Source organism: Bos grunniens, chromosome 3, assembly GCF_055505025.1.
Source record: "Bos grunniens cultivar Pamir isolate PY7600 chromosome 3, Bosgru_T2T1.0, whole genome shotgun sequence".
NCBI classification, from domain to species: Eukaryota; Metazoa; Chordata; class Mammalia; order Artiodactyla; family Bovidae; genus Bos; species Bos grunniens.
In genome coordinates, this window is record NC_141167.1 from 50,956,159 (window position 1) to 50,970,132 (window position 13,974).

The 13,974-nt window shown below is 35.7% G+C and overlaps 1 protein-coding gene across 4 annotated transcripts in view; it reads left to right on the forward strand.

The window, feature by feature from the left end:
* TNNI3K (TNNI3 interacting kinase) overlaps positions 1-13,974 on the forward strand; it is a 404,175-nt gene that overhangs the window by 84,844 nt on the left and 305,357 nt on the right. For all 4 annotated transcript variants that reach the window (XM_086390587.1, XM_086390580.1, XM_086390584.1 and 1 more), the window contains one exon: positions 9,543-9,653. In XM_086390587.1, coding sequence (XP_086246713.1) covers positions 9,543-9,653 — 111 coding nt within the window. The remainder of the gene's footprint in view (positions 1-9,542; positions 9,654-13,974) is intronic.

Consider the following 13,974-nt stretch of genomic DNA (forward strand, 5'->3'; position numbering starts at 1 on the left):
TTAACAGACCCATCACAAGCACAGAAATTGAAACTGCAATCAGAAATCTTCAAGCAAACAAAAGCCCAGGTCCAGACGGCTTCACAGGTGAATTCTACCAAAAATTTAGAGAATAGCTAACACCTATCCAACTCAAAGTCTTCCAGAAAATTGCAGAGGAAGGTAAACTTCCAAACTCATTCTATGAAGCCACCATCATCCTAATACCAAAACCTGACAAAGATGCCACAAAAAAAGAAAACTACAGGCCAATATCACTGATAAATATAGATGCAAAAATCCTTAACAAAATTCTAGCAATAAGAATCCAACAACACATTAAAAAGATCATACATCATGACCAAGTGGGCTTCATCCCAGGGATATAAGGATTCTTCAGTATCCACAAATCAATCAAGGTAATACACCATATTAACAAATTGAAAAATAAAAACCATATGATTATCTCAATAGATGCAGAGAAAGCCTTTGACAAAATTCAACATCCATTTATGATAAAAACTCTCCAGAAAGCAGGAATAGAAGGAACATACCTCAACATAATAAAAGCTATATATGACAAACCCACAGCAAACATTATCCTCAATGGTGAAAAATTGAAAGCATTTCCGCTAAAGTCAGGAACAAGACAAGGGTGCCCACTCTCACCACTACTATTCAACATAGTTTTGGAAGTTTTGGCCACAGCAAAAAGAGCAGAAAAAGAAATAAAAGGAATCCAAATTGGAAAAGAAGAAGTAAAACTCTCACTGTTTGCAGATGACATGATCCTCTACATAGAAAACCCTAAAGACTCCACCAGAAAATTACTAGAGCTAATCAATGAATATAGTAAAGTTGCAGGATATAAAATCAACACACAAAAATCCCTTGCATTCCTATACACTAATAATGAGAAAACAGAAAGAGAAATTAAGGAAACAATTCCATTCACCATTGCAACAAAAAGAATAAAAATAAAATACTTAGGAATATATCTACCTAAAGAAACTAAAGACCTATATATAGAAAACTATAAAACACTGGTGAAAGAAATCAAAGAGGACAGTAATAGATGGAGAAATATACCGTGTTCATGGATCAGAAGAATCAATATAGTGAAAATGAGTATACTACCCAAAACAATTTATAGATTCAATGCAACCTCTATCAAGCTACCAATGGTATTTTCCACACAACTAGAACAAATAATTTCACAATTTGTATGGAAATACAAAAAACCTCAAATAGCCAAAGCAATCTTGAGAAAGAAAACTGGAACTGGAGGAATCAACCTGCCTGACTTCAGGCTCTACTACAAAGCCACAGTCATCAAGACAGTATGATACTGGCACAAAGACAGAAATATAGATCAATGGAACAAAACAGAAAGCCCAGAGATAAATCCATGCACCTATGGACACCTTATCTTCGACAATGGAGGCAAGAATATACAATGGAGAAAAGACAATCTCTTTAACAAGTGGTGCTGGGAAAACTGTTCAACCACTTGTAAAAGAATGAAGCTAGAATACTTTCTAACACCATACACAAAAATAAACTCAAAATGGATTAAAGATCTATATGTAAGACCAGAAACTATAAAACTCCTAGAGGAGAACATAGGCAAAACCCTCTCCGACATACATCACAGCAGGATCCTCTATGACCCATCTCCCAGAATATTGGAAATAAAAGCAAAAATAAACAAATGGGACCTAATTAAACTTAAAAGCTTCTGCACAACAAAGGAAACTATAAGCAAGGTGAAAAGACAGCCTTTAGAATGGGAGAAAATAATAGCAAATGAAGCAACTGACAAAGAATTAATCTCAAAAATATACAAGCAACTCCTGTAGCTCAATTCCAGAAAAATAAACGACCCAATCAAAAAATAGGCCAACAAACTAAACAGACATCTCTCCAAAGAAGACATACAGATGGCTAACAAACACATGAAAAGATGCTCAACATCACTCATTATCAGAGAAATGCAAATCAAAACCACAATGAGGTACCATTTCACGCCAGTCAGAATGGCTGCGATCCGAAAGTCTACAAGCAATAAATGCTGGAGAGGGTGTGGAGAAAAGGGAACCCTCTTGCCCTGTTGGTGGGGATGCAAACTAGTACAGCCACTATGGAGAATAGTGTGGAGATTCCTTAAAAAACTGAAAACAGAACTGCCATATGACCCAGCAATCCCACTTCTGGGCGTATGCACTGAGGAAACCAGAATTGAAAGAGACACATGTACCCCAATATTCATCGCAGCACTGTTTATAATAGCCAGGACATGGAAGCAACCTAGATGTCCATCAGCAGACGAATGGATAAGAAAGTAGTGCTACATATACACAGTGAAGTATTACTCAGCCATTAAAAAGAATACATTTGAATCAGTTCTAATGATGTGGATGAAACTTGAACCTATTATACAGAGAGAGTGAAGTAAGCCAGAAAGCGAAACACCAATGCAGTATACTAACACACATATATGGAATTTAGAAAGATGGTAATGATAACCCTGTATGCGAGACAGCAAAAGAGACACAGATGTATAGAACAGTCTTTTGGACTCTGTGGGAGAGGGCAAGGGTGGTATGATTTGGGAGAATGACATCGAAACATGTATATTATCATATGTGAAATGAATCGCCAGTCCAGGTTTGATGCATAATACAGAATGCTCAGGGCTGGTGCACTGAGATGACCCAGAGGGATGATATGGGGAGGAAGGTGATAGGGGGGTTCAGGATGGCGAACGCATGTACACCCATGGTGGATTCATGTCAATGTATGGCAAAACCAATACAATTAGCCTCCAATTAAATAAATTTATGCTAAAAACAAACAAATGAAAAAAAATTAAAAAAATATAATGAAAATGATTAGGCTTCCACCTACTAAATCTGAAACTCTGGTGGTAGAGCCAAGCCAATTGTGTTTTACTAAGCCCTCAGTGCATCTGACGCACACTCAAATTTGATAACTACTGTCTTAGCCCAGGGAATAGCAATGATTGAAGCCGTATTGCTCTTATAACTGTATAACTTAAACAAGTTAATAAAACCTCTTTGAGCAATGTTTTTTTTTTTCCCCCTCAGTGATAATTCTATATGGCACCATTATGGCATTCAGAGATACTAGCAAGGTTCTTTTTTTTCCTTACTAAAAGCAAAGGGCAGATTTGGAGAATTAGAGTTGTCAAGTGATAAAGTGTTGAAGTAGACTCTAAAATCATCAAGAAAATGTTGGATTATATTCTGAATGTTTTATTTTAAAAGATAGAGAAAGGATGAAATTGCTAAGAGAGTAGATCTGAAAAGTTCTCATCACAGACACGAAAGAAGATAACTATGTGGGGATGAATGTTAACTAGACTTATTATGGTAATCATTTTCCAATATATAGATATGTCAAATCATTAGGCTGTACATCTAAAGGTAATGTTATATGTCATTTATATCTTAATAAAAAATAAAAGTGACAAATGAAAGCAAAAAATTAAAAAAATTAAAGGAAAAAGAAGGTAGGATTGGTCTGGAGGCACTTTCAGACCACAGTGCAGACTTTCTGGAATCTCTACCAGCCCAGTGGGATCTCCAGAGAAAACTTTGGCCTAGGAGTGTCTCATTTAGTGGAAATGGCTAGGCTCTTTTACTACCACCTTTCTCAGTCATTGACTTGGGGCCACCTTGAAAAAAATCATAATCTCAGCTCAAACGCTGCAGAGAATCCTGAAATAGCTAGCTGAGGGAGGCTGCCAGCTAACCACCCTCGTGGTGTAATCTTTTTGAAGGGGGATCTGAGTGGTACATCTCTGCATCTGCCAGGCATTGGGAATATGCTCCTGATTTTATATTAAATGAAAAAGAGATTACTTACCTCTATATGTAATATGAGTTTAATTGTGTACCTAATAATTGATAATAAAAATTATGTTTCAAACATTATGATAAATTTATTACATTATTTGATTTAATCCACACAACTCTTATGAGATTTGTACTGTTATTAACATCATTTTTCAGGAAAAAATTTATCCAGAGCTCAAGAGGTAAAGAAATGCAGGAAGTGGCCTTCAGTATGCAAGCACAGGTTTGTTTGCTGTACTAGTCTGTGCTCTATTTAGTTTTATGGAGGTACATATATAGGAAAAGAATGAAAGAAAATAAATACACACATAAATGGTGATAGTGATTATATGGTAGGTTTGTTGTTGCTTAGTTCCTAAGTTGTGTCCAACTCTTTTGTGACCCCATTGACTGTGGCCTGCCAGGCTCCTTTGTCCATGGGATTTCCCAGGCAAGAATACTGGCATGGGGTGCTTGTTCCTTCTCCAGAGGATCTTCTTGACCCAGGAACCAGACCCATGTCTCCTGCATTGACTGGTGGATTCTTTACCACTGAGCCATCGAGGAAGCCTATATGGCAGGATGCAGGTTATTAAAATTTTTATTCCTTTATTTTCTACATTTTTTACCGTGAGATACTTTGGTTATCTATTGAGGCATAACAAACTACCCCAAACTTATTTTTATCATTCAGCGATCATTTCAGAAATTCAGACAAGATATAGTGGTGATGGCTTGATGCTGCTCCACCATGTGTAGGGCCTTAGCTGAAAAGACATGAATGACTAGGAGTTACTCCATCAACTGAGGAATTGGAATCCTCTGGAGATTTCACATGTCTGGTGCCTGGGATGGGATGACTATAAGGCTAGTCTTAAGTGGGTCATTTGATTGAAGAACCTTTATATGCTGTGTACATTCTCATGTGGCCTTGGATTCTGTACAGCATGGCTGCCTCAAGTTAGACTTCTTAAATGGTAGCTCAGAGCTTCAAGAGCAAATTTTCCAGAAAACACGGAGAAAGCTATGTGGTTTTCTATGACCTAGCCTTGGAAGAAATGTAGCTCATTTCTGCCATACTCTTTTGATCACAATCCACCCAGATATGAGGGGAAGGAATACAGATTTCACATCTAAATGGAAAGATTGTAAATGAATGCTTACTATATTTAATTAATAAAACATCCAGAAGATATGGGGCTTCCCAGGTGGCACTAGTGGTAAAGAACCCACATGCCAATGCAGGAGAAGCAAAAGACACGAGTTCTATCTCTGGGTTGGAAAGATCCCCTAGAGAAGGAAATGACAACCCACTCCAGTATTCTTGCCTGGAGAATTCTAGTACAGAGAAGCCTGGTGGGCTACAGTCCATAGTGTCACAAAGAGTCAGACACAGTTGAAGTAACTTAGCATGCACGCACCAGAGGACATATTTGCATAGTCAGAAAAAAGTAAAATTTAGATATTAAACAGTCCCAGTTTAATTTTTATTATGGAATAGATTTGGCAAAAACGTGTGTGTGTGTGTGTGTATTTTTAATTTATGTAATTTGGTAGTAGAGAATCTGAGCTGTCTCATACTAATACCTACATTTTCTGGATTTATCTATAATAATTGTAGGGTTAATAAAAGGCAAGATAGAAGATCCTGTATTCGAGTTTTGTGCATAGGAAAATGTTGAAGTTGCTACCACTATAAAAAATTTTCATCGGTTTAATAAATCTTCAAAGGTCTATTGTACCCTTAATTCTGTTTTTCACACAAGGATTTTCCTTTGTTTAAAATCATAAGCATTTCACACATGAAAGTGTTACAGAGGCTTATTTATCACATAACTTTAGAATGCTTCTATGTATCCCACTAAATAATAATGATGTAAATTTGGCTGAAAGGGAAAACCTAAGGGAAAGCCTGTCAGTTCCCCAGAATAATATTCCCAAACCACATCTTGAGTCTTTCTTTTAAAACACTTGCCCTCAGACACTTTTTATATATTACAGAATACAAGCAGGAAGTGAGGTCAGCTTTATAATATTTAAAATTTGCCTGATATTTTTATTTTCTATGAATTTCCTTTCTAGGATATGTGCACCAGATTGCTGAATTTTTAAATTATTCCATCAGGAAACAATATTCCTGTAGAGTAGGGGAGAAATGTTTGGCATGTGTCAATTAAATACAACAAAATGCAATAAAAGTAAATCTTCTCAATTTTTTCCTTGAGATTGAAACCAAGGAAAAATCAGTGAAAACACTATGGATAGTCAAAAGTTAAGCATGGACTTTGGAATCAAACAGATCTGAGTTTGTATTTAGCTTCAACACTTAGACAAAGTATTTCTGGTTCTGCAAGAACTTTAAATTCTTGAGCCTGACTGTCATCAACTATAAAGTAGTTCAGTTCAGTTCAGTCACTCATTTGTGTTGAATTCTGCGACCCCATGGACTACAGCACACCAGGCCTCCCTGTCCATCACCAACTCCTGGAGCTTGCTCAAACTCATGTCCATTGAGTTGGTGATACCATCCAACCATCTCATCCTCTGTCATCCTTTTCTCCGACTGCCTTCAGTCTTTCCCAGCATCAGGGTCTTTTCCAATGAGTCATTTCTTTGCATCAGGTGACCAGAGTAGTGGAGTTTCAGCTTCATCATCAGTCCTTCCAGTGAATATTCAAGACTGATTTGCTTTAGGATTGACCGGTTAGATCTCCTTGCAGTTCAAGGGACTCTCAAGAGTCTTCTCCAACACCACAATTCAAAAACATCAATTCTTTATCCCTGTAAAGTAGAGACAATAATATTTTTCTTATAGGTAAATTGTGAGGCTTGAAAGAGGTGTAGATTAAACATTTTACTTGGTACTTAGCTCATAGAAAATTATGTAAAAGTAGCAATGATTATTTTATTACATTTTAGCGTAACTTGATAGAATTGGAGTTCTATTTTTATAGTATTTAATAAAAATATATTTGGATCAATCAGAAGTCAGCTTGAGAAATCCAGCCGATATATGAAAGGGTGATTTACTACTTTTAAGTTTTAACTTCACTATTTATCAGTTCTGAAGGAATCATAGCATACTTTTTCTTAAAATCCACAAATTCCAGCTAAATAAGAGGACATACAAAGTCAGCTGAGAAAAAGATGAATGTGTGTTTACAAGAATCTGCCCAATAGATAAATATTTCATATGCTCAATGATTTTCATATAATTTATTTTAATTTAGCTTAGTATGGTACTTGTCATAAGGTATATATCCATTAATAAATATTCATTGAATTAAAGCATATCCATCTTTTTACTGATATATATGAGTTTTTCATATATTAAATATACAAACCACTTGTCAGTTTTATATGTTGTGAATATTCTTTCTCCAATTTGTCATTTTCTTACAATATTGTTTTCCTCATGCTTTTATTTGCTTGTGTTCCCTCTATTAAAAATATTATTTTATGCTTAAAAATGCCACCTTCATCTCTTTACATTTAAATGTTTGTTCATCTGCAAGGAAACGTTTTGAGGTGATATCTCTCCCATTTATCTCAGAGACTATTCATGCAGGAAATGAGTGTAAAGGGGTTATATAACTTGCCTTAGTTTATTAGTCATTAGCAGATCTGGGATTCTAACTAGGGAGGCTAATTCTAACACAATCTTAACCCTGCATTGTAAGTATCCCAATTTAATATTTGAAAAACAGAACATTTTATTTCTACCTCAGAAACTGCCTTTTCCTGTTCTTCTCTATATCAGTGACATATCATTTTACTGCTATTACACTTGGAAAAATTTGAATACCTAATACAATGGCCTGCAAAACCCTACAAGATCAGATGCCTTTGATCTCATCTTGCACAATACTCTTTCCTTCTTTTATTTTTTTTAACCTTGTATTCAGCACTGACCTTAAATACTCTAAGCTTATTTCCATCTTATTTCTGTGAAGTCATGTTAGAAATAAGGAGAAAAAGTGTGAGAGGTACTAGTGAGTCAAAACCAGCACAATTCTGAAACTGATTGAGTTGGAGGGACTCAAAGTCATTTTGGAATGAGAAAGTGCCATTAATGTAAATAAGGAATGCTAGGAGATGACAGTTGGAAAACACTTGGAAAATTATGAATGGTTTTCACAACAGTACTTTTGAGTTTTTAATTTGAGATGGCATTGGTAGTCAGGATATATGGAATTTGAACTTAGCAGAGAAGTCAGGACTGAAAATGAAGTTATTGGACTGTGTAAGAATAATCAAAGGTGGCAGTTAGAATGAGAAAATAGCTTGGGGCTACACTCTGAAATCACTCGATTTTTGGAGACAGAAAGGATATTGATAAAATTAGCTGACTTCAGTGGAAAAAATGGTGGGGTTTTTGGTTTGTTTTTGTTTTAGAGTGGAAGAAACATTAAGTCTGTAATTTGAGCAGAAGGAGCCAATGGAATAGTAAAGGAAGATGAATTTTTTATTTAACTTTCTTTCTAGAGCAGGTAAACAGTGAAAGATTTGGAAAATATAACATTAATCTTGCTATTTGAAGTACTTTGTCAAAGTTGTTTTTTTTTTTTTTTCAATTTTTACAACTTCCAGATCTTCACTTATGTGTGACAACATTAAGAAATCAGACTTTGTTTTCTAGTGGGAGGATTTTCTTAACTGACAGTATTTGAAATTATATGCATAAATGCAATGGCCTATCCCATGAAGACTTGGCTTTCTTCTCACTGGGTGTGTGACATGTTGATGGTCAAGTATTATAAAGTTATGGTTTGGATTCTCCCTTTGAGGGAGAGAGTTAAACATGAAGACCTTTCTTCGTATTCCCTTCAGATCTGGAATTCTGTGAATATGTGACACTCCACATTATTCTTTTGAAAGTTCTGAATTATAAAATGAAGTTTATAGTAATTTTTCTTGAGATCATTTAGATAAATTTTATTTTTAATGTGTTTTTTGTCAACAACTATTTTTGAAGTCTCACCATGTGCCAGTTTAAATGTTAGTGCATATGAAAGGTTAATTACATAATAAAAATTCAATGAATGTTCATTTCTATTAATATTATTAAAAAGTATCATGTCTGTCCAAAGACAATGGAGAGGAGTACAATGCAAATAATAGTATGAAGAAAATAATTTGGTCATCAAATAAATTACTCTAACTTTAATGCTCAAACAATGCTTCAAACATTTTCACTGAGTGAAAATATTTTAGTGAGTCAAGTTATTAATAAGAAAATCACCACTGATTGATTATATATAGAGTCCATGACACTGTGCTTTAATTATGTATTGGACCCATGACACGTATGTGTTAGAGGAGAATCAATTACTGAACTACCATGAAATGGTCCACTGCAGCCAGTTCAATAGTGCAGTTGCTGGAAAAAGCATATTTACTGGAGTGACCTACAAGTAAGATTGAGTTGAGTTTGCAAGTGTCTTACTGTAGGTAAATGTCCTTTCTGTCTTTCATGGTCAAGTGGTAGAAGATTGATTATAACTGAACAGTCTGTCATCTGTTCCTACATTTCAAACATCTGAGAGCTGCTCTTTGCTTTTTCATGTGCTCTGTTGAAGAAATCACACTTAAGTTTTCTTTGGGTGCATAAACTGGCTGACAGTCAGGGAATCAATATATCTTGTTGCACAGTGTTCAAACCTGCTATTAAGAGAAAAGTAACACTAAAGATGTGTTTCCTTGCAGGATAGTGCAGAATTGATCACTTCTCTGCTTCACAGTGGAGCTGATATACAGCAGGTTGGGTATGGTGGCCTCACTGCCCTGCATATTGCTACAATTGCTGGTCACCTAGAGGTAAGTCACACCTTGGTCACCTGCAAAAACAAATCTGCCTCTTTGGAATCCTGTTTTTAACTGTTTTCAAATGCTGACTTTTGAAATTCTAGGAGTTGGCTTAATTTTAGCTAATGAATCCACACATTTTGAGGGAGACTGAAATAAGCTATATAATGTTCTTTTGATAGTAAATTCAGTCTGTTTTGTAACAGTGTAATCAAATATTAATTACTATAAAGATGGCTAGATATATAGAGGCTGTATAGCATTGAGAGACTTCCCAGGTGGCGCAGTGGTAAAGAATCCACCTGTCAAGCAGGAGGCATCAGAGATGCAGGTTTGATTCCTGGGTCAGGGATATCCCCTAAAGAAGGAAATAGCAACCCACTCCAGTATTCTTGCCTAGAAAATTCCATGGACCCAGTCCATAGAGCAGCAAAGAATTGGACACGACTGAGCAACTAAGTAGCAGCATATAGCAGTTATTAGAAACACAGATATTGGAGTCAGGCAACTGTTGCTACCACTTGCTATATTTACCTCAAGCAAGTTACTGTACCTTCAAGCATCTGTTTTCCTCATTATAAAATAGAAATGATAGGCCCATCATAGTGATTAAATTGGGAGAAGGCAACGGCACCCCACTTCAGTACTGTTGCCCGGAAAATCCCATGGACGGAGGAGCCTGGTAGGCTTCAGTCCATGGGGTCGCTAAGAGTCAGACACGACTGAGCGACTTCACTTTCACTTTCCATTTTCATGCACTGGAGAAGGAAATGGCAACCCACTCCAGTGTTCTTGCCTGGAGAATCCCATGGACGGAGAAGCCTGGTCGGCTGCAGTCCATGGAGTCACACAGAGTCGGACATGACTGAAGCGACTTAGCAGCATTAGATGATCCACATAAAAGACTTTGCAGATGGCTTCACTCAAGGTAAGGACTCAGTGAAAAATTATTCAGTAATTCATTCACTCATGCATTATTTTATTTATTAAGCATCTATTGTACACCAGATATTGTTCTAGTTGCTGAGGTGACTGTAACAAGTAAGACAAGAAATATTTTGGAATTTAGTTTTAGAGAACAAAACAAGCAATAAGGAAAAAATTATTATATAATGTTAGTTGTGAATATAAGAAAAATAATAAAATGAGGTAAAATGAAAACAGCATGAAGAAGTAGGCACCATTTTAAACAAGCTATATAGTGAAGCTATGATTAATATATGTAATAGTACCTGCAAAGCCCTGAGGCAGAGATAGCTAAGTGTATTTGAAGGGCACAAGTAAGCCAAAGTCATTAGTATATATGAGCTGGAGGTAGAGTAATGGACATAAGGTCAGGTGACGGTTACAAATAAGATCGCAAAGCATTTTAAAGGCCATAGAAGGGACTCTGGCTCTTATCTAAAATTTAATTGGTGAAATATTATTTTATATATGAGAAACACTTTAATTTTCATTATTTAATTTATTGCAGAAATCCTTATGAAATAGTTTTTATCATCACTGCCATTTAATAGATATAAAACCAAGGCTGTTATACAGTAATTATCTTTACAGATTACAAAGCCATGGAGAAAAAAAAAGGCCATGTTTGGAATCCTGGTCATTTTACTCAAACTCCCATGATTTTCACATGCTATTAATTGTGGTACCCACATGTAGCGTGTCTGACTCTTTACAACCCAATGGACTGCCAGGCTCCTCTGTCCATGGGATTCTCCAGGCAAGAATATTGGAGTAAGTTGCCATTTCCTTCTTCAGGGGATCCTCTCGACCCAGGGATCAAACTTGGGTCTCCTGCACTGCAGACAGATTCTTTACCAGCTGAGCTATGAGGGAAGCCCAAAGTGAAAGTGAAAGTGACTCAGTCCTGTCTGACCCTTTGCAACCCATGGACTATATATATAGTCCATGGAATTCTCCAGGCCAGAATATTGGAGTGAGTAGCCTTTCCCTTCTCCAGGGGATCTTCTCAACCCAGGGATCAAACCCAGATCTCCCACATTGCAGGCAGATTCTTTACCAGCTGAGCCACAAGGGAAACCCAAGTAAATGCAACATTGTAATAAATGAGCAGTTTTGTGTCTTCATTATTAAGTCTTTATCTATTTCTCTCTTTTAATCATGTTGCAATTTAAGGTGTACCTTCCTCACTAACACACAGGCACAATTGTGAACAAATAGAACTGCATGTAAAATCACACATAAAACCTGTAAAATAGGTGTGTGTCATCCCTCTTAACAGTGTCAATTCAAAGGTCTCTTCATTCAATAAATATTAACATATCTCATTGGGGGTAAAATAATTTCCTTTGTGTTGACATTTCCACTCCTTACTGTATTTCCCTGAAAATAGATTATCTCATTTCCCAGAATATAAAGCTTTTTGATGATATTCATTATAAATATAAATGAATTTGTATTACTTATTAGGAGAAGAGAAATCCCATTAGAATCACTTAAATATAAATATTATCCAAAAAAGAAACTGACTGAGATCAGTGATGAACGAAATGGAAGGTAAATATACAGAAATCTGGGTAGAAGAATTGATGAGGTAGACATTAAGTCCCAGTAAAATACATTCAACCTTTTAATGCCAGGAAACATTTTGCAAAACAAAATCCTTTTTGTTTAACACTGAACTGATTACATTTGTGAGTGATAGAATTATAAAAGGGTCAAAAGCAAGATGGTTAAGAGTTTAGTGTCTTATTCAAATAACTGTTTTCTTGCTTTCTAAATCATAGTAGGGAAGTAAGAATTATATTGATTCTGCCAGCCATAGGTCAAATTTTACTAAAATAATTCCAAATAGGCATCTACTCCTATGGTGCAATTCTCCAAGTTTTCCAACTTCCTTCACTGCTGCTGCTGCTAAGTCGCTTCAGTGGTGTCCGACTCTGTGCGACCCCATAGACGGCAGCCCACCAGGCTCCGCCATCCCTGGGATTCTCCAGGCAAGAACACTAGAGTGGGTTGCCATTTCCTTCTCCAGTGCATGTCCTTCACTAGCTCTGGTGTGATATTTAATGACTTTTATAGTCAATCATGAATACTGCCATAATAAGGTGTATATACATTAATCTTTATTCTCTTATCTATTGGACTAATTTAGTTACAGGTCTTGTAGGAAAATTGTGTTTAAAAAAACCTGAAAGTATCATGTTCAAAATACAGATTTTTTCTTTGAATTATTTCTTTCGTAGTTAGTAATTGCAGTACTGACTTTATATTCATTCATTCATTCATTTAACAAATATTTTTCAGCCTCTACTTTTTCCAGTCTTTTGTTAGAATATGGAAATGATACAAGAAAATAAGACATAGTTTCTCCTCCTAAAGACTTTAAATTATAGCTGAACATAGAAAATGGAAAATTTATATAAAGAATTCAAAAGTAAAATAGCAGTGTAGTCATATGTATAGGAAAGGAAAGAGTCAAAGATCAGAGCAAGTTTGATATTAGGAATAATTAGAAACATGATCATTGCATAATATGTGCAAAGAACAGAGAAAAGTATGAGGATTTCACTGGGAACTGAGATCAAGGTAGATTAGAAGATTTAGGGAAGGGTTTCTGAGAAGTTTAAAATCAGGCTGAAAAGTGGGTAGAACTGGACAGAGAAAGGAAAAGGAATTATGTCTAAAACTATGAAAGAAAACTGAGTTAAGTACATTTAGGGGAGAGTAAATAGAATGATAGCATGAAACAGATTGTGAAGAGTCCCTTTAAGTAAATGTGGGTGTTAGGAATGGACCAGATTAAGGAAACTAAAAATGGGAGTCCAAGGAGTTTAGTTTAATTCAATAAGCAAATATAGTTCATGATGTCCTATACGCAAGACCAGATGGTATGGTAGATAAAAAGATGAATAGAACATACAAATTCCCACTCTTCAAGATACTTACAACAAATACGATTGTTTTCCAATAAGAAATGAGAAGACATTAAATCTTTCTGAGCGAGAGAATGATTGGATGCATGATATATAATGTGTTGAAGAGGATTTCTTTGACCTCAGTGTTTTGTATTGATTCCAGAGTGATAATATGATGATTAAATAGATGAAGACAAACTGGGTAGAGGATTCAATTCTGAGGAAAAACTATTTATCTCCAGACATGTAGATTTGCTGATAATACCCAGATTTTCAAGTGGAAAAATTTGTTAATAATTTAAAAATATACAGTTAGTACACAGTGAAGAATTTGGGACTTAATGTAAGTTTTAAGAAATTATATGGGATATTTGCAGGCATATCAGTAGCTGAAATGTGGCTGAGAACTAAGCCAATCTACAGAGACTTTGGGAATTACTGAACAGCCTTTG